At 36.9% G+C, this 19511-nt stretch overlaps 1 protein-coding gene across 4 annotated transcripts in view; it reads left to right on the top strand.

Annotated features, from left to right (window-relative positions):
- MGAT5B (alpha-1,6-mannosylglycoprotein 6-beta-N-acetylglucosaminyltransferase B) overlaps positions 1 to 19511 on the top strand; it is a 122586-nt gene that overhangs the window by 44407 nt on the left and 58668 nt on the right. For all 4 annotated transcript variants that reach the window (XM_003768680.2, XM_031965555.1, XM_003768679.2 and 1 more), the window contains 2 exons: positions 15694 to 15806; positions 17016 to 17089. In XM_003768680.2, the coding sequence (XP_003768728.1) occupies positions 15694 to 15806; positions 17016 to 17089 (187 nt within the window). The remainder of the gene's footprint in view (positions 1 to 15693; positions 15807 to 17015; positions 17090 to 19511) is intronic.

Raw genomic sequence — 19511 nt, forward strand, 5'->3', positions numbered from 1 at the left:
TGAAATAGCAAAGAAGAGGAAAGAAAATAAATACTTATTAACTGGGAAATGGCTGGATAAATGGTAGTTTTGAATATACTGGAATACAGCTGTGATATAAGAAATTATTAATTTGGTGGATAATAGAGAAGTATGTGAAGACTTTCATGAATTAATTTAAATAAGCAGAACCAGTAAAACAATATACTGTGCACACTAACACAAAATCAAGGGAAAGAATGACAATAAAATAAAACAATTGAAATTATATTATATATTTGAAATGATAATGAACAAGTTTGGCAATAAAACAGATATGAAAAGATGCTTTCCTCCTTTCTTTTTGATAGAAGTGGGAGACTATGAATGTGGAACACTGCCAATAATAATAATCATAATATATCTAACATTTATATAGCACTTATTATAGGGCAGATACTTCAATTCTGGGAGGTAGGTGCTATTATTACTATTATTCCCATTTTACAGATAAGAGAAAACAAATTAAGTGACTTGTCCAGGGTCACACAACTAGTAAGTATTTGGGGCTGGTTTTGAGCTCAAGTCTTCTTGATTTCAAACTCAGTATCCTATCTATAGGATAACCTAATAAGGATAACCAGTATTATAAGTATTTTATCCATAGACTACAGAGCATTATATATATATATATATATATATATATATATATACACATCTATATATGTATGTATATACATATATGACTTTTATGATATGTTAGTCTTATTGTACTGGTAGGATTTTTTCCCCTGTCTTTTAAATTTTTTATTATAATGGATGGCTCTCTAGGAAGGGAAAAGATAAAGAGGATACACCTGGAAATATGGCTGATGTGAAAACAAAAAGTACTACTAAAAATTATTTTTTTCAAATGGTCCCTAGTCCTGGCAGTGCTACATATGGTGGTATTGGAGTGTCAGCCACTAAAAATTTTAACATAAAATTAAATTGATGGACTGGGGAATGGAGTGCCAGAGAAGACAGAGGAATATTCTTTTTTTCACTAAAATTTAATCCTATACTCAGGCTTGATTTTTTTTTTAGGCATGCCAGTGTCTTCTCAGATCCTCACACAGGGACCAGTTATAGATGTCTTATTACAGAAAAGAAGAATAAAGGCAGTTCAATGAAATGGAAAAAGTCCTCTGAGGAGAAAGGGGAGATTATCAAGAGAACTGTATTTTACCTCTAACTCTTCTACTAATTAGTTGTGTGACCTTGAACAAGATATGTTATCTCTTTGGGCCTCCTTTGTAAAATGAGGGGGTAAAAAGACGTGGTATATAAGATCACTTTCCACTCAACAATTCTATGGAAATCTTTCTAACTTCCTTTAAGAAAAAATTATGTACTTATTAGTTATCAAGAAACACAAACATTTCATATGTGACCTTTTTTAAAAGAAGTGTATATTACAGAGGGCAGCTAGGTGGCATAGTGGATAGAGCACCAAACCTGAAATCAGGAAGACCTGAGTTCAAATGTGACCTCAGACATTTAACACTTCCTAGCTGTGTGATCCTGGGCAACTCACTTAACCCCAATTGCCTCGGCAAAAAAAAAAAATAATAATAATAATAAAAAAATAATGAAGAAGAAATGTATATTACATTTGATAATGTAGTAGCAAAATTGCTCCATTTATTTGTGTCTCCTTCTGAACTTTTCCCTTCTGTATATTTTTAATGTTTCATTGATGCTATTTTTGTTCCATCACTATTTTTACCCTTGCCTTCCTTCTCCTGCCTATTTCCCAAGTCCTCTCTTATAACAAATATGGTCAAATCAAACACATTAAGACTTTGATAATGTCTGAAAAGGCCATTCTAGTCTATTACATCTCATCATTCTTCTTTTAAAATCATGGCTAGGTTATGGCTTTGATCAAAGTTCTGGTCTTTCAAAGTTATTTTCCTTTAAATTATCATGGTCTTCATGTAAGCTCTTCTCTTGGTTCTGCTCAATTCACCATGTATCAGTTCATTCACATTTTTACAAACTTCTTTGACTTTTTTGTCTTTATAATTCTTTATAGTACAATAACGTTCATTAAAATCAATATACTTCAGTTTGTTCAGCCATTTCTCAGTTAATAGACACTCCCTTTGTTTCCAATTCTCTGCTACGACAAAAAGTACTGCCATAAACATTTTTTGTACATGTGAAGTCCTTTTTCAGCCTATATGTGTAGTAGGTATATCTTTAAACAGGTATGCATTCTGGGATATAATTTGAAACCTTCTTTTCAATTATGGATATCTTCTTAGTGGGTTTTGTCATTCCCCAAATGAACAGTGGTCAGACTAGGTTTGAGTTCAGGATCTGTCTACTGTTGTTTGCTTTCTCTTCCCAATGGAGAAAAGAAAACAAGGATAATCAGTATTATAAGTATTTTACTCATAGACTGCAGAGCATAATGAAAAGCATACTGGACTGAAAGTAAGAAGCCCAGAGTTCTCCCTCTAATTTTGCAATATCACAACCTCTTTCTCATTAGAAAATAGAGAAATCCAGTATTCTAAGTATTTAATTTAACCACAAACTACAGAATATAATGAAAAGCACACTAAACTGAGAGTAAGGAGCCCAGAGTTCTGTCCCTAACTGCAATATCATGACTTTTTTCTTATTGGAAAATGAAAGTGTCAGCACTTTCTCTGCAGAAGGATATGTGCATACAACTACAGAAGTTAAAGCATTTACAAAAGTTAAAATGGACTATAAATCTCTTTTTTATTATAACTTTTTAACGACAGAACATATGCATGGGTAATTTTTTTACAACATTGCACTCACTTCTGTTCCTACTTTTCCCTTGCCTCCCTCATGTTAAATGTGTATATCCTAGAAACAATGTTTGTGTGCATAATCGTACAGTTCTCTTGTTGCACAAGAAGAATTAGATTCAGAAGGTAAAAATAATCTGGGAAGAAAAACAAAAATGCAAGTAGTCCAAATTCATTTCCCAGTGTTACTTCTCTGAGTGTAGTTGCTTCTGTCCATCATTGATCAATTGGAACTGAATTAGATCTTCTCATTGTCGAAGATATCTACTTCCATCAGAATACATCCTCATACATTATTGTTATTGAAGTGTATAATGATCTCCTGGTTCTGCTCAATTCACTCAGCGTCAGTTCATTTAAGTCTTTCCAAGCTTCTCTGTATTCATCCTGCTGGTCATTTTTTATAGAACAATAATATTCCATAACATTCATATACCACAATTTACCCAATTGATGGACATCCATTCAATTTCCAGTTTGTAGCCCCAAACATTTTGGCACATACAGGTCCCTTTCCCTTCTTTAGTATCTCTTTGGGATATAAGTCCAGTAGTAAAACTGCTGGATCAAAGGGTATGCACAGTTAGATAACTTTTGGGGCATAATTATGGCTAAAATTTGTATAGTGCTTTAAGGTTGCCAAGCTCTTCATCTCATTTATAATTCTCATTACCATTTTATGGATGAGGAAGCTGAGACTGAGAAAATTAATGACTTGCTCAGGATCAGACATCTAATAAGGATCTGAAGCTGAACTAGAAATTTCATGACCCCAAGTCCAGCATTCTAACTACAATGACACCCAGCTGCCTTATAGAAGTTAAAAGTTGTAACACAGTGTCCATCCTTGGATTAAGGAAGTACTGTTTTCAAATGTTCTGGTAACTCTAAGAGCTGCTGACAGAATGCCTTTAAATTACAGTGCGTTTTTGATAGGTCATTGCTTAAGAAGTTCCTTAGACTGATGAAATCACATGTCTGGATCTCTTTCTCAAAAAAAAAATTAAATATAAATCAACTATTATTATTGCAGGATTGCATATAGTAGCTGAGTGCCCAAAATATTTTGTTCTACTCCTATAGGACAGAAAAAACTAGGCACAGTTCTAGGGAAGTCAAGGCTTAATGTGGATTTCAGAATGGGCTCCAGCCTATCCTCAGATAGTCCATCCTAATGACTGGAATTGCAAATTCCATCATCATTTCCCAGCGTTCCTTCTCTGAGTGTAGCTGCTTCTATCCATCATTGATCAATTGGAACTGAATTAGATCTTCTCATTGTCGAAGATATCCACTTCCATCAGAATACATCCTCATACATTATTGTTGTTGAAGTGTATAATGATCTCCTGGTTCTGCTCAATTCACTCAGCATCAGTTCATTTAAGTCTTTCCAAGCTTCTCTTTATTCATCCTGCTGGTCATTTCTTACAGAACAATAATATTCCATCTTGCACATCATCTCCTCTCCAAAAGATGTGTCTTTGAACCTCAGAACTCCATTTTATCTTATTAATATTGATTAGCTCTTCTGAAGCTGAAGTAAAAGAGTGACAGAAGTTATTTACTCTCCTTAACTAGGTTTCCAATCCAATAAGGCTGTTTCCAAAGAAGCTAGATTTTCTGAGAGAGGTAAGAGATAGTAAAAGGCAATATACTGAGTTAATGAGTTAATAATGAGTTAAAAATTCAGAGATCACCAATGTTGACCTCTAGAATTAGACAAGTATCCTTCAAGATAGTTGATTATCCAATGGGGATTTCTAGGGAGTTTATAGATAATTGTACACTCTCCTGTACCCTGACCTCGGGAATGTGTATGTCTGTGTATATTTTCTCATTTCATGGATCTGTTTTTGTCTGCATCTGTTTTTGGTGTGCTTTTGGTGTATGTGTTTAGAAAGAAAAGCTATTTGTTTCTTAATAAAATAACAATTCCCAGCAAGTATGCTAGCCAGCTGTGGGGAAAATCAATATCACTGTTAAAGGAATGCAGCCCTCATAAATCACAGGAGGAAAGTGAAATTAAACGTCCTTATGGAGGCATCCTAGAGAGCTCATTTACCCAGCAAGGGTAGTGGAAAATGTAATAGGGTATAGCATGCTTGGGCTTTATAGTAGAGAAAGGAGAAACTGCAGGGGGAAAGGATTACATTTAGGAAACTTGTGTAAACTGCCAGAAAGAAGAGGAAACCCAAAACATGGGAACCCTTGACCTGTGAATGAGTCATGGTTAGTGCTCTGGGGGAATAAGAGAGTTCTTTTCTCTTCTTCTTCTATGGCCTGTGAGACAACTTATAACACCCATCTATTTGTTCAATACCTCTTGTGCTACATCATGCAAGACACTGTTAGATTTTGTGGAGGACAAAGAGTTGAATCTGCCTCAGAGGCCTATAATAAAAGCAACTATTTGTAAACCGTATGGACAATAATATAAACTTATATTGTTACTAATATTATTATTTTATTCTAATAATGATATTGTAGCATTTGAGATAATCTCTCTCGTATGTGGAGCCCAAAGACTAGCTACCCAAGGTTCAAAATACTTTATTGTAACCACATCTTATCAAAGTTATAGCTCATGAAATCGCTCCAATGATTGGTTTGCTTTTTTTCTAGTCTGCTAGAAGACATGTGACACAATTCATTAGACATTAATGAAGTATCATAAAGAGAAGATCTATAGTAGAACATTTCCCCTCCTACTCCCCAAGTTGGGGCCCACCATCTCAAATGTATATATCAGAAGCAGAAACAGTGAATATGCATGGGATTCCCTTATGAGGGACAATTCACATATCTAATGCTGTAGGACCCCTGATATTTTTTTGTGATATCAGTATGCCATTCTCATTGAGCTTGTTGATCGCTGTGTGTCTGCTGATCATGCTAAATGTCTGCCAGGATATTGTTCCTCTGGGTTTTTCTGGTCTTGATGGTATCACTACATAGGCTCTTCTGATCTGTTAGTGGTTGCTGTTGCTTATAGTTCTGTTGCCACATTGCTCTGCTAGTCTCATGGGCATCTCTGTATTCATCTTGTACTTAGTGTGTGCCAAGCATTATATAAATGTTGGAGTTAGGAAAAAGGGGCAAGGTGGGAGGAGGGAAGGAGAGGAAGGAAGGAAGGGAGGAAGGAAGGAAGGAAGGAAGGAGGAAAGGAAGGAAAAGGGAGGAAAAGAGGAAGGGAAGGAAAGAGGAAAGTAAGGGAAGGAGGGAGGAAGGAAGGGAGAGAGGGAAGAAGGAAGGAGGGAGAGAGGAAGGGAAGGCAAGGGAGGAGGGAAGGAAGGACAGAGGGAGGGAGGGAGGGAGGGAAGGAAAGGAAGAAGGGAAAAAAGGAAGGAGGGAAGGGAGGAAGCAGGGAGGGAGGGAAGAAAGGAAGAAAAGAAGGAGGGAGGGAAGGAAAGATAGAAGGAGGGAAGGAAGAGAGGGAAGGAGGAAAGGAAGGAAGGGAGAGAGGGAAAGAGGAAATGAAGGGAGGAAGAAGGGAAGAAAGGAAGGAGGGAGGGAGGAGGAAATCCTAAAAATTTCAAAAAATTAAATAGTTCTCATTCTCAAAGAGCATACATTTGAATTGGGGACACACTATGTAAAATATTCAGAAACATAAAATGTGTGTGTGTGTGTGTGTGTGTGTGTATGTGTGTAGTGAGTATGCTGTGGTATGGTTCCACAAGGTCTTTTGTTTTGCCTGTGGAAGGGGCAGTTTTTGAAAAAAAGACACAGGTGGGAGGGATAGCAAACATCCCTTTGAGTTGGAACTTATAAAGTCAGGATACTCTAGAGATTCATGGTGCTATCTAGGTGCCCCTGGTCTGAATTAGAACTTTTGGATTTCTGTCTCACTCTCCTGATCAAGCTGGAGAACTCACTCCCTGAAACTAAAATGAATTGAATGAATGAATGAATGAAAAGGCCAAGGTCAGAGGCCTATTTCTTCAGGGCCATATATAGCCTTAGAGAGAAGAAGACCCTAAAACCTTTTCCCTTAAAGTCTAGTCTGTCACCAAGTGCCAAAAATGAAAGAATCACTTTCCACTCCCAGACCACAATGCTGGAGGCCTAAATCACAGAATCTAACAATTAGAAGAAGCCTCAAAAGTCATTTAGTTCAATCTCCACCTGGAGCACGTTCCAGTCTTTGCTTCAATATTTCCAATATCAGGGAACTCTTTACTTATTGAGGGACCCTATTGCACTAATGGGCTAGTTTTAACTGCTGTAATCAACTTGTCCAAGGTCACATGGACATTATCTCAAGTCAATTAGCATTTTCTGATTCTTCCCTTGAGTGCTTCATAGATAATACAAATCAGTCTAGATTCAGAGCTCCTTGAAGTATATCAGAACATTTGGGAATGATTGCTCATCTTTTCTGATCCCTTGATGATTCCAAAATCTTATCAATGTGGATAATCCCTTTAATAGTGCAGTTCATAGTCCATCTTTGTCTTCTCATTGCAGGTGACTTTAGTCAATGTCCTCTGTTAAATTCCCCTTACAATGTGTTGAGATCCTTCCTTAAGATCTCTTGCTGTAGTTCATGGAACCATATAAAAATTGACCATATATTAGGTCATAAAGACCTCAAATTCAAATGTGGAAAGGCAGAAATAGTAAATGCATCCTTTTCAGATCGTGATGCAATAAAAATTACATTTAATAAAAAGCCAGGGGTAAATAACCAAAAAGTAATTGGAAACTAAATAATCTCATCCTAAAGAATGAATGGGTGAAACAGCAAATCATAAACACAATTAATAATTTCACCCAAGAGAATGACAATAATGATTCAACATACCAAAATGTATGGGATACAGGCAAAGCAGTAATAAGGGGACATTTTATATCTCTAGAGACCTATTTGCATAAAATAGAGAAAGAGGAAATCAGTGAATTAGGCTTGCAACTAAAAAAGCTAGAAAAAGAGTAAATTAAAAACTCCCAACAAACACTAAACTTAAAATTCTAAAAATAAAAGGAGAGATTAATAAAATTGAAAGTAAAAAAAAAAAACTATTGAATTAATAAATAAAACTAAGAGTTGGTTCCATGAAAAAAACAACAAAATAGATAAACCCTTGGTAAATTTGATTAGAAAAAGGAAAGAGGAAAATCAAATTATTAGTCTTAAAAATGAAAAAAGAGAATTTGCCACTAATGAAGAGGAAATTAGAGCAATAATTAGGTGTTACTTTGCCCAATTTTATGCCAATAAATTTGATAACTTAAATGAAATGGGTGAATACCTTCAAAAATATAGATTGCCTAGATTAATAGAGGAAGTAAATTGGTTAAATAGTCCCATTTTAGAAAAAGAAATAGATCAAACTATTAATCAACTCCTTAAGAAAAAATCCTGTACCAGATGGATTTACATGTGAATTCTGCCAAACATTTAAAGAACAATTAACTCCAATGCAATATAAACTATCTGAAAAAATAGGGAATGAAGGGATCCTACCAAATTCCTTTTATGACACAGACATGGTACTGATACCTAAACAAGGTAAGATGAAAACAGAAAAATATAATTATAGACCAATCTCCTTAATGAACATAGATGTAAAAATCTTAAATAAAATATTAGCAAAAAGATTACAGAAAATCATCCCCAGGATAATACACCATGACCAAGTAGGATTAATACCAGGAATGCAGGGCTGGTTCAATATTAGGAAAATTATTAACATAATTGACTATATCAATAACCAAATTAACAAAAGAACAAAAACCATACGATCATCTCAATAGAAGCAAAAAAAGCATTTGATAAAATCCAACACCCATTCCTATTGAAAAAAACTAGAAAGTATAGGAATAAATGGACTTTTCCTTAAAATAATCAGTAGCATCTATTTAAAACCATCAGTAAGCATCATATGTAATGGTAATAAAATGGAACCATTCCCAATAAAATCAGGAGTGAAACAAGGTTGCTCACTATCACCATTACTATTCAATATTGTGTCAGCAATGAGATGAAAAAGAGATTAAATGAATTATAACAGGTAATGAAGATACCAAATTATCACTCTTTGTAGATGATATGATGGTATACTTAGAGAACCCCAGAGATTCTACTAAAAAGCTATTAGAAACAATTCTCAACTTTAGCAAAGTTGCAGGACACAAAATAAATCCATATAAATCACCAGCATGTTTATATATCACTAACAAAACCCAACAGCAAGAGATACAAAGAGAAATTCCATTTAAAATAATTGTTGATAGAATAAAATATTTGGGAATCTATCTGCCAAGGGAAAGTCAGGAACTTTTTGAGCAAGACTACAAAACACTTTCCACACAAATGAAGTTAGATCTAAACAATTGGAAAAATATTAAGTGCTTTCCCCTTGCCCAATTCTAATTTTCAAGGAGTTATTTTCTTAAGATTCTGGATCTCCTTTTCTAGTTGGTTGACTTTTCATAATCTTATTTTCTTGGATTGTTCTTATTTTTTTTTTAATTTTTCTTCAATTTCTCTTACTTGATTTTTAAAGTCTTTTTTGACTTCTATGAATTTGCTTAGGGCATGTGAACATTTGACATTACTCTTTGGGGAAGGAGAGGCTTTTTTTTTGCTTCAGTATCCTCCTCTAAAGAACCTCAATATCCTTTATTCCCATAACAACTTTCTTTGGCTGAGTTCTTTCTCCTTTGACTATTCTTTTTTTGTTTTGTTTTTAAGCAGCTTGTTATTGTATTCACCTTTAATCCTGAGATATGAAGAATGGTGTTTCTGACCTCAAATTCTCCTTCAGTTCTCTCTTCTGGCCTGAAACAGAAATCAAGAACTCTGCCCTCTTGTAAGTGCTCACAACCAGCTGTGTCCCTGTTCACTTTCTTCTCATCCAGAGCCATATCTCAGCAGCATAGCTAAGCCTAGTGTCCCTTATGAGCAGAGATTCTCTTAATCTTCCCTGACTTAAAAGTCCAATCCCCATGTGATCTGGGAAATGAAAGTTCCTGTGGCTGGTGCTGAAGCCCTTCTCATCCCAACTAGCCTCAGGGCTCTATGCTTGCTATTTCAGTAGGGCTAACCTGGAGGTATTTACACTTCACTTGAGCCAAATCTTCTTCCTGGTATCTTTTTTCAAAACTCCTATTGTCCCAGAAGGATGACTATTCTGTCAGGGTCAGTTATGTTTTGTAAGATTGGGGAAGTAGATTTTTAATTTTTAAATTTATTATTTATTTTATCTTTTAAAAAAAAGAGCTGGGACAATTAACTCTTTTTCTTATACAGTTTTCATTTATGAAATATACTTCTCAAAAACAGGCTTTGGAAACTCTCCTTGTGATTCCCGTGGAATTAGTTGTCTAACCTTTAAATCCAAATCACTCTAGTTTTCATAGAATAATCAATAGTAGGTCTGGGTCCTAGCCTCTCTTGCTCACTGTTTGGGTTTTGATGGCTCAGAGTGAGTGAATGTAAGATGCAATTGTTTTCTAGCCAGAAATTCAGATTCTTCCTCTCCCAGATTCTTTTATGATGCCAAACTAGACTATCTTGTCTCAGTTCTTTCCTAGCCCTTAATCACTGAGTGGGTATTACCTCTAACAAACTGAGATCTGTGAAAGACCTTAGTTTAAAAAGGCCAAAGTCACCCTCTGCATTCTGGGTCATCTCCAGCCAATGTGGACTCTGATTATTTTGGATGAGAGAATGAGCTTGAAAACCTTTGTGCAGCTCTGGCTCATTTGAATCCAGTTTATATGAAAGTCATGACACTGTCCTGGTAATGTCATTTGTCCTCTTTGAGAATGAAGAATGTACAACAATAAATACAAACTCCCAATTCTTGAATTATCAGATTTGAAAAGTCCATCACTCAATATTTCTATTCAGTCATTGTTGCTCAGGGGAAAAAATACAAATCCAGGGACCCAAGGTCCAAGTTCAAGGTCATTGCCATGTTTAATCAGCCACCATCATTGTGCTGGGATGGGGGAAGTGGCAGGGACAGGAACAAGGACAGAGAAGAACATGAATTCCCTCCTCCCACTTGAGGAGTCTCTGGGAGGGGTTCAAAGAGTTATGACTTGCTTGGAAAATCAGAAGAAAAAGGACATCATAAGGCAAAATAACTCCTTTAAGGTTTGCTGAATGGACCATTCTTCTTTGGTTCATTGGTCTTTTATTCAAATTAGCTCCCTTTTCTTGTTGTCATGATAGGGACCAAAGGATTGCTATGTTGTGGTGTTCTCTTCTTTAAAATATAATGTTTCTTTGCGGAGAAGGTTTCTTGGGGAGCTTTTCTGGAGGCAGCCTTAGTTTCAGTTAAAAGTAATAATCACCCAAATGCAGCCAGGTGCTAAAAGTTCTGATCTTTTATTATCTCCAATATAGCCCGGTTAGTTTTCTTAGAGGCCTTTCTTTCTCCTTGGTTCTAAGAGCTCCCTCCGAATGTCTCCAAATCTTTGGAGTCCTTCAGCTTCCTGCCAGCACAAAGGTGGAAAATAGAATGAATCTCTTGTCTCCTTGCCTGGGGCTGGGCATTCTGGAGAGCCTTTCAGACCAGCCTTAGTCTCAGTGGGGGAAGTGCAGGAGGCCAGCCACCACTGTGAAAGTTGGAATGAATCTGTCTTGCCTCCAAGAGAGGGCTTCTCTTTGAACTACACTGATGCTCCCCTCTCAATCTTTTTAGCTGAACTTCCAACTGAGCCTCTGTCTGCTTCTTATATATGATCTCCCAAAGGTTGATTCCTCCTCTGAGTGAGTGGGATTATGGGATCTGAGAGTGGGATTCTGGGTTTCTGGCTTGTGAATCTCATACCGAATACTGACTTGTGAATCTCCCAAAAGTGTGAACTCACATTAGTGAGCTAGAGGATTTGCTAAATACCATGCTAAATTAGACAACTGATTTATCACTTTGTAAGGATTTGCTCTAAGGTGTGAACCAGTAAGCATTGTATCAATTCCATTGAGTTAACACTAGGATTCTGAGATCTCCCTTGAGTTATCACCTTGTTTCAAGTTGAGTTAACACTAGTATTCTAACACTATATCATCCCAAAATCCTTCAGCACTGAACATGTGTCCCCTTAATGGCCATGCTTAGCTTAGTTCTACTTATGTATTATGACCATACTCTAGGCTGAACAGATTAAGGAACCTCCCACTAATTTCCACCATTATATAGAGATTATCTTATTTAGCCCTCACAACAATTTTGAGATTGATACCATATAATTTAAGACTTCAAAAGATTAAGTGACCAGACCAAAATCATGCAGCCTAGCCAGAGGTAAGATCTGAATCCATTCCTGGGTGATTTTAGGAAATTCAAGCCTCCCAAAACTTATATTCCCTTTTTCTCAGATCACTTTGAACAATAGTGCAATCACAATGTATTTATACCAATTCCTTTGACCCATTTCCCCTTCTTCATTCCAGCCCTATCCTAACCTATCTCTGGAGCATTGAATCCACACTCTGTCAGGAAGTTTGTTTTTTAAATGTGAAATTTCTTTTTTTTTGTTTGTTTGTTTTTGTTTTTGTTATTATTTTTGTTGTTCTCTCCATTTCTCAGGTCCTAGCTCTGCTGGGTTCTAATCCCTCTTGCATATACTCACTTGGTTTAAGAAAACTTAAACCAGGGACACAAGAACTATCATTACATAATCTATTGATTATGCTGAAAGTAGAAAGTGCCATTTCCCTCAGTGCTGAGTCCAGTATGTTAAGTTTAATGACAGATAATTTCATTTTGAACAAGCTGAACTTGCTAAATCAGACAGACTCTGTCTGTACTCTTTAAAGTCTGTGCCACAGATACCATATAAAAATTTCTGAATAAAAAAAAAAGGAAATGATTACCTTATATCCAGTACATTAGCAAAGTTGACAAAAGATAAGAATGGTCAATAATATGGACAGAGAGGAAGACTAATATACTATTGATGGGGCTGTAAATTGGTCCATCCATTTTGGAAGACAATTTAGAAATATTCTAATGTCACATATAGCTGAGTAGGGGACTTGTCCCACAAAGGGGCCGTGGCCCTGAACTTAAAACCAAATTTATTCAGGGACAGCCTGATCATAAAGTCAGGTCATTATGTCTCTTCCCCATGATAGAACTATGGAGGAAATCTCTAAAATGAAGCTAAGATATGGCTCAAGGTCACTTCTAAAAAAAATTGCTTGACATATAAAGTTGTAGATATCAGGTTTAGAACAGCTAGCTATTTTCTTCCATAAAAGAAATGTTTAAAATCTCAAAATCTCAAGGGTTGATTAATATATTCTTAAAGCACAAAACAAGGCCTGCAAGCTCTGTTATTCTTTTTTGAGAGATAAGAAATACCCTTTAGGAGGCTTGCAGAGCCTGACAAACAGATTTTACTTTTTTTTTTTTTTTTTTTTTACAGTCTGTACTCTCCAAATAGCAATTTGAGCTTCAAATTTGTATAATTGTCATGACTAGGGTTTTGATTTTCAGGATGATCTTGATGATGGTCATTCCCTCCTCCAAGAAGTAGCATACTTGCCGCCATTCAGTACCCAGAAACTCTTGGCCTCTCAAACTTGCAAGATGGTTCTCAAGGTTAGAACTGCCAGGCTCAGAGAATTGCTATTTGGCCACCTGTGCACAGAGAAAGAAACACAAAGTAGAAGAGGCAACATGTACTCAAAGCTGCTTCTAGAGAACAGAAAAACACAAAAAATTTCTCTACTCTCTCAATGAAAGTCCAAGGAATGGATCTAGCAATGGTTGTGTTCCAACAAAAAGGAAGCCTAGGAAAAAAGTATACTAGAAGCAATCTCGCCTTCCTCACTTCTTATAGCTCCTTACAGTGAGTTGTTCTTCATGGCTTCTTCATTCATTAGTAAGGGGTCAGAGCATGTGTGGACTGGGGTTCAGATCATGCTCACTTAATGAGAGGTTACACTTACACTGGAAAGGGATTAAAACATCCATTCTCTCTTGCTCAGAGATTTTACTGTTAGACATATACTACATCGAGGTCAAAGACTCGAAAAGTTTTATAGATTTATGGTCATTATAAGGTAGTAGATAAGATTGTGTAGACTTGGAGTGAGGAAGAGCTTAGTTCAATTTCCTCCTTAGGTAATTATGAGCTATTGATTCTGGCTTGTTCCTAAACTACTTTTAGCTTCAGTTTCCTCATCTGTTAACTGGAAATAATCATTGCACCTACCTTCCAAGATTTTTGCAAAAATTAAATGAAATAACAGCTACAAAATGTTTCATAAATCATAAAGCAAAATGTAAATGTAATTTTATTGTTGTTATTATTGCACTGCTGAAGAAACTGAGGCAAGATGGAGATTAGAGACTTTTTAATATTTTATTTGTATTTCTGAGAGGGAGAGATTTTCTAGGACCAAATGATCCATTTTAGGCCCAGGGTTGATGTCTTAAAGCATTCAGCATCAGCTTTGAATATGAGATTCCACTGAGTTATATATGGCTCCAGAGGTCAGGGAGAGAAAGGCAAGGGGTGGAGTCCAAACACTGGTAAACACAGGAATTTCCATGAACAGACCATCAATCTGGTTCTGACAGGGTGGGAGGGGGTGTGAAAACTATAAATTCTTGATAACTTAGGAGGACTTAGGAGCCAGGATGTTTGAACTCCCCTTATCTGAGATTATACATTTACAGTTTGTGACTCTTTTGGAATGCCAGTGGCTAGAACTCCACAGATCTAATAATCTCAGTCCTAATGAACAGGAAAGAGGAGGTTGCAACCAGGGGATTGAGGCAGAACAATTTAAGGAACTGAGGCAGAACAATTTAGGGAAACTGAGGCAGGACCATTTAGGGAAACCTGAGGCAGAGCAATAAAAGGAAACTGTGGCACAACATTATTATGCAATTAAATATTTTAGCAGTATTTTTTGTAGCAACAACTGGAATTAAAGAACATGGCCATCAGTTGGGAAATAGCCAAAAAATTTTGATCCATGAATGAGATAGAATATTTAGAATAGTACAGCTCTATAAGAAATAATAAATATGAAGTATATAGGGGAGCATGGAAAAATTATATAAACTTCATAAAATAAGCTATCAAGAAAATAATATGTACAATGATTACAAAAGTGTAAATAAAAAAAATGAAACAGCACTGCAATTATAATGACTATTACAAGTAAGAGATGAGAATGCAATTCCTTTGCAGAGATGGGGGGCAACTGATATAATATAATGTATATATTATAGAACTTAATTATTAGTATTAGTTTGGCTAAACTGCTTTTTAAAACTTTGTTGTAATGGATAACTCTCTGAATTGGGGGAGAAAGTAGGAATATTTTGGAAAAAAGGTGATATTAAAAAAATAGATAAACAAAAACTTTTTAAAATTTTTTAAAAATGCTCCCAAACATATGGTTCTACACATATCCTTTATACCTATAGTATTATTAGGGTTAATAAAATGAATTAAGTATTAAATTTTGATTCAGGAAAGCCTGACTTAAAAGCTTGCCTCTGGCACTGATTTATTGTGTGACCTGGGAAATTTTGTTGAACTCAATGAATGAGAGTTTCCTCATCTGTTCAATGGGGATATTAATATTTATATTATATTTATTTCACACAGTTGTCATAGTTATTATCTTCAAATAAAAGTGTGTAAAGCACTGAAAACTATAAAACAATATATATATGTATATCAGTTATTATTGTTATTGTTATAACCATCCTTCAGCATTTTCTGGGGACTACAGTTCTATTTTCCCATCCTTGACTTTAATAATCCTCACATTTGAGGATGTATATGAGCCTAGATCTTGGATCCTTTACTTGCCTCATGGGGTTCATTGATTGTAAAAAAAATCTGCTTGGGAAATGATGCCTTGAGAAGGTACAAATGAGTTTTCCACAGACTTATACTTCATATTTCCTTCTTTGCTCAGGTTTCCACCAGGTGCCAAGTTGATGGAGAAGATCCAAGCCATTGCCCAGAATGTCTCTGACATTGCCGTGAAGGTGGATCAAATCCTACGCAACAGTGTCATACACAGCAAGGGTGGGCCCCACTACTAGTTTCTGGATGTAGATATTTGCCTTCCCTTTATCCCAGCCCCTTTCCTGCTTTAAGTGATTTCTGTGTATTAGAGCCTCAGGAGGGGTGATGACAATCTCTGCCTCATACCTGAGCAAATTCCCATAAGATTAGGTTATTGGACAGAATTTCCCAAAGTTGGGACTTTTTGGAAGAGCTTCAGGGAATTGGTAACAATTGATGTAGGAGGGGTTATCTATTAGATTTAGCATAGCAATCTATCCTGTTCCTAGCACCCTCCAACCCTGATAGAAAGAGAAGTCTTAAATTTGGATGAGCAACAAATTGGGGATTGGATAGGAGTGGGAGAATCTGTTTACTAATTTGGCTGCTCTTAACACTTATGCTTTCAACATATGCTTAACTTAAAGAGCTGAATGAGATCATTGAGAAGAGATAAGATCTGCTCCTAGAGTTTTGCCTGAGAGACTTGAGCTTAAAAAGATTTTGACATGATTGAATTAAATATGCATGTATGGTGCCAAGAGAGGGAGTAGAAAATACCCTAAGCTTCCTCTCAGGGGTCCTCAAACTTTTTAAATAAGGGGCCAGTTCACTGTCCCTCAGACTGTTGGAGGGCCAGACTATAGTAAAAACAAAACTTTGTTTTGTGGGTCTTTAAATAAAGAAACTTCATAGCCCTGGGTGAGGGGGATAAACATCCTCAGCTGCTGCATCTGGCCCATGGCTGTAGTTTGAGGTCCCCTGCTCTAGACAATACTCATTCAACCCCACAAGATGATAATAGGGTAAGGTCTGGCCTGCCACCAGTATCTAAATCCATACTTTCCCTAATAAATGGGTGAGTAGATACTATTGAATCAGTGTCTGTCCTGCTTATTCCATCAGACCAATATTCACAGGGGTGAAATTCAGTTCCTAAGTAAGGGAGCAGGAGATGGGGTGGGCAAGGCTAAACACCTCTAGGAAGTACTGTCATCTGCTAGCTGGACATAGCTTGGGATCATGCAGAGGAATGGCATGAATCTTTTGACCCAATCCCTTGAGCATACATGCTTACAGTTCTATTTTGTGAAGGTGAGTGCTAGGAAAATCCATTTGCCTTCCACCTCCTATATCAGATTGACTATTCCCTTTTGGGGAGCAGGATATGACTGGGGAGACCTTATCTTTCCATATTATATGCCTTTTCCTCTGACCATCCCTTCCCAGTGTCTGAAGGTCAACGGGATCAATGTGAGGTGCCCAATGACCCCAAATATCCAGATTGCTCTGCAAAGGTAGAGGTAAGTAAAACTTAAATGCCCTAAGAAAAATATTCTGTGGGGAAGCAGGAAAGAACAATGTGGGTGATTCTTCAGTCAAAGTTGTTTAAGAGAGGCATTATAAAAATAAAATGATATTGGAGGTTTCCGAAAATGCTAAATACTGGTGCAAAGAGCAGGACAGGTCCTATAATTTTCAAAAGAGTAACCCGCCTCGCCTTTGTACAAAAGTGAGCCCAGGGAAGTCTGGGTGATACAAAAAAAGAACAAGAAAATAGATTCATAAATTTTTACCTAAAGAGATCTTGTAGTGTAAGCTTTTCATTTAGTAAGGAAACTGCAGCCCATAATAATGAAGTCATTTTCCTGTCATGCAAGGAATATGTTAAATCAAGATTTTGATGCCTTTTCTCCTCAAATTAGAGTTCTTTCCAATACACCACAATAACCATGGTAGAGAAAAGACACATGAGATCTTAGGTAGAGATGGCAGATGTCAGTGCTTAATAATTCAGTGGGAAGCACTGTAAGTCAGCTGTCTGTGTAGGTACATTGTCTGACAGAAAGGACCTTTCCCCTCTTGAAATCATTGCTGTATGGTATGGTAAATTCACTTGATATCAAGAAGACTTGATGTCTTACTTCTGTTTTAAACACTAGCTGTGTGCCTGAACAAGCCATTTCCATCTCAGTTCCCATATCTGTTAAATGGGAATGATGCCTAACTCACAGGATTGGTGCAAATATCACTAAATAGATGTCAATTATTGCTATTATTATTCAAGTCCTGACTCTATCTACTGATTTTGTGACTTTGGGGTAATTACTTAACCTCTTGGGCCTTATTTCCCTTATTTGTAAAATGAAGGATTAGGCTGGATGATTCCCAAGGGCCCTTCCAGCTAGGACTTTCTGTTGCTTGGGTTAATCCAATGAACTCCATTCCCACTTCTCTCAGCCTTTCCTCCTCAGAAAGGCTAGGAGAAGGCAATTGTATGCCCTGGGCAAAGTTTGAAAATTGGATCCCTTGAGTGTTATTGTCCAAGAGAAGATTTGTGCTTTCATATGCAACCAGACTTGTCACAAAATAATACTTACATATCCTGGGGAATGGAATTTTCTAGCATGAAAAATATGTGCATTTTAAAGAAGTAATTTTAAAATGTCCCTTGTTGAAGCTTTTGTGTTCTCTCTCTCTCTCTCTCTTTCTCTCTCTCTCTCTCTCTCTCTCTGTCTCTGTCTCTGTCTCTGTCTCTCTCTCTTCCTCTCTCTATTCTCCCTCTGTCTCTCCCTCCCTTTCTCTTTTTCTCTCCCTTTGTCTTTCTGTCTCTCTGTCTCCCTCCCTCCTCTGTTTCTCTCTCCCTCTGTCTTTCTGTGTCTCTGTCTCTTCCCTTTCTCTCTCTCTCTGTTTTTCTCTCTCCTTCCCTGCCTGATTGTCTTTCTCTTTTTCTCTCTCTCCTTTCCTCCCTGTCTCTCTCTCCCTCTCTCTTTCTCTCTTCCTCTGTCTCTCTGTCTTTTTCTGTGTGTCTGTCTCTGTCTCTTTCTCTGTCTCCCTCATCTCTCTGTCTTTCTCCTTTCTCTCTTTCTTGGCATCTCTCTTTTTCTCTCTCCCTCTGTCTCTCTCTGTCTTTCTGTGTCTGTCTCTACCTCTCTCTTCATCTCTCTCTTCTCAATCTCTTCCTCCCTTTTTCTTTTCTTCCTTCTCACTTTTTTCTTCCCATACTTTTTCCTTCCCTCTGTCTTTCTCTCTGTATCTGTCTTTTTCTCCCTTCATCTCTCTCTGTCCCCCCTTCTCTCTCTCTCTCTCTCTCTCTTTCACACACACACACACACACACACACACACACACACAATGTTTTGCACCTCAGCACACTTGTTTTATACAAAAAGAAGGAAGCAATGACTCCTAAAATCTTAATTCTCCCTGCTGGGTTATATCTGTGATGCATAGTGGCAGTGCAGAGAGTTGAGGTGTGACACTCCTCTTCTGGTTGGCACAGGTTCAATGTGAAAGAATTCACAAACCTGAAATATTAGTGGCAAAAAAGAAAATTTTATTGTTGGTGTAGAAGCCAGCTTTGCTAGGAAGACAGACTTCTGAGTGACAAGGTCTTGGCAGAGAAATAGCAAAAGGGTTTCACTGAGAAGAGGGTCTCTTCATAGTAGGCAAGAGTCCTGGCAGACAGCTATTCCAGGAGAGGTTCCTTGACAAGGCATGATCTTGCTTCAGATATTCTGCAAGGAAATGAGTTTAAAATTACCTTTTAATAGGAAATCTGAGACTGAAGTTTCAATTGAATGAGATTCCTTCAATAGTGCCACTGCTTCTGGGCCTAGATTTCCAGTTGAATGAGACCACTTAAGATTGAGCTAAGTAGGAGTGGTCCTGGACTAATTTTCAACTCAATAGAAAGTGCAACTATTCAATAGAAGGTACAATTAC

The sequence above is a fragment of the Sarcophilus harrisii genome, chromosome 4 (assembly GCF_902635505.1).
Source record: "Sarcophilus harrisii chromosome 4, mSarHar1.11, whole genome shotgun sequence".
Taxonomy (NCBI): Eukaryota; Metazoa; Chordata; class Mammalia; order Dasyuromorphia; family Dasyuridae; genus Sarcophilus; species Sarcophilus harrisii.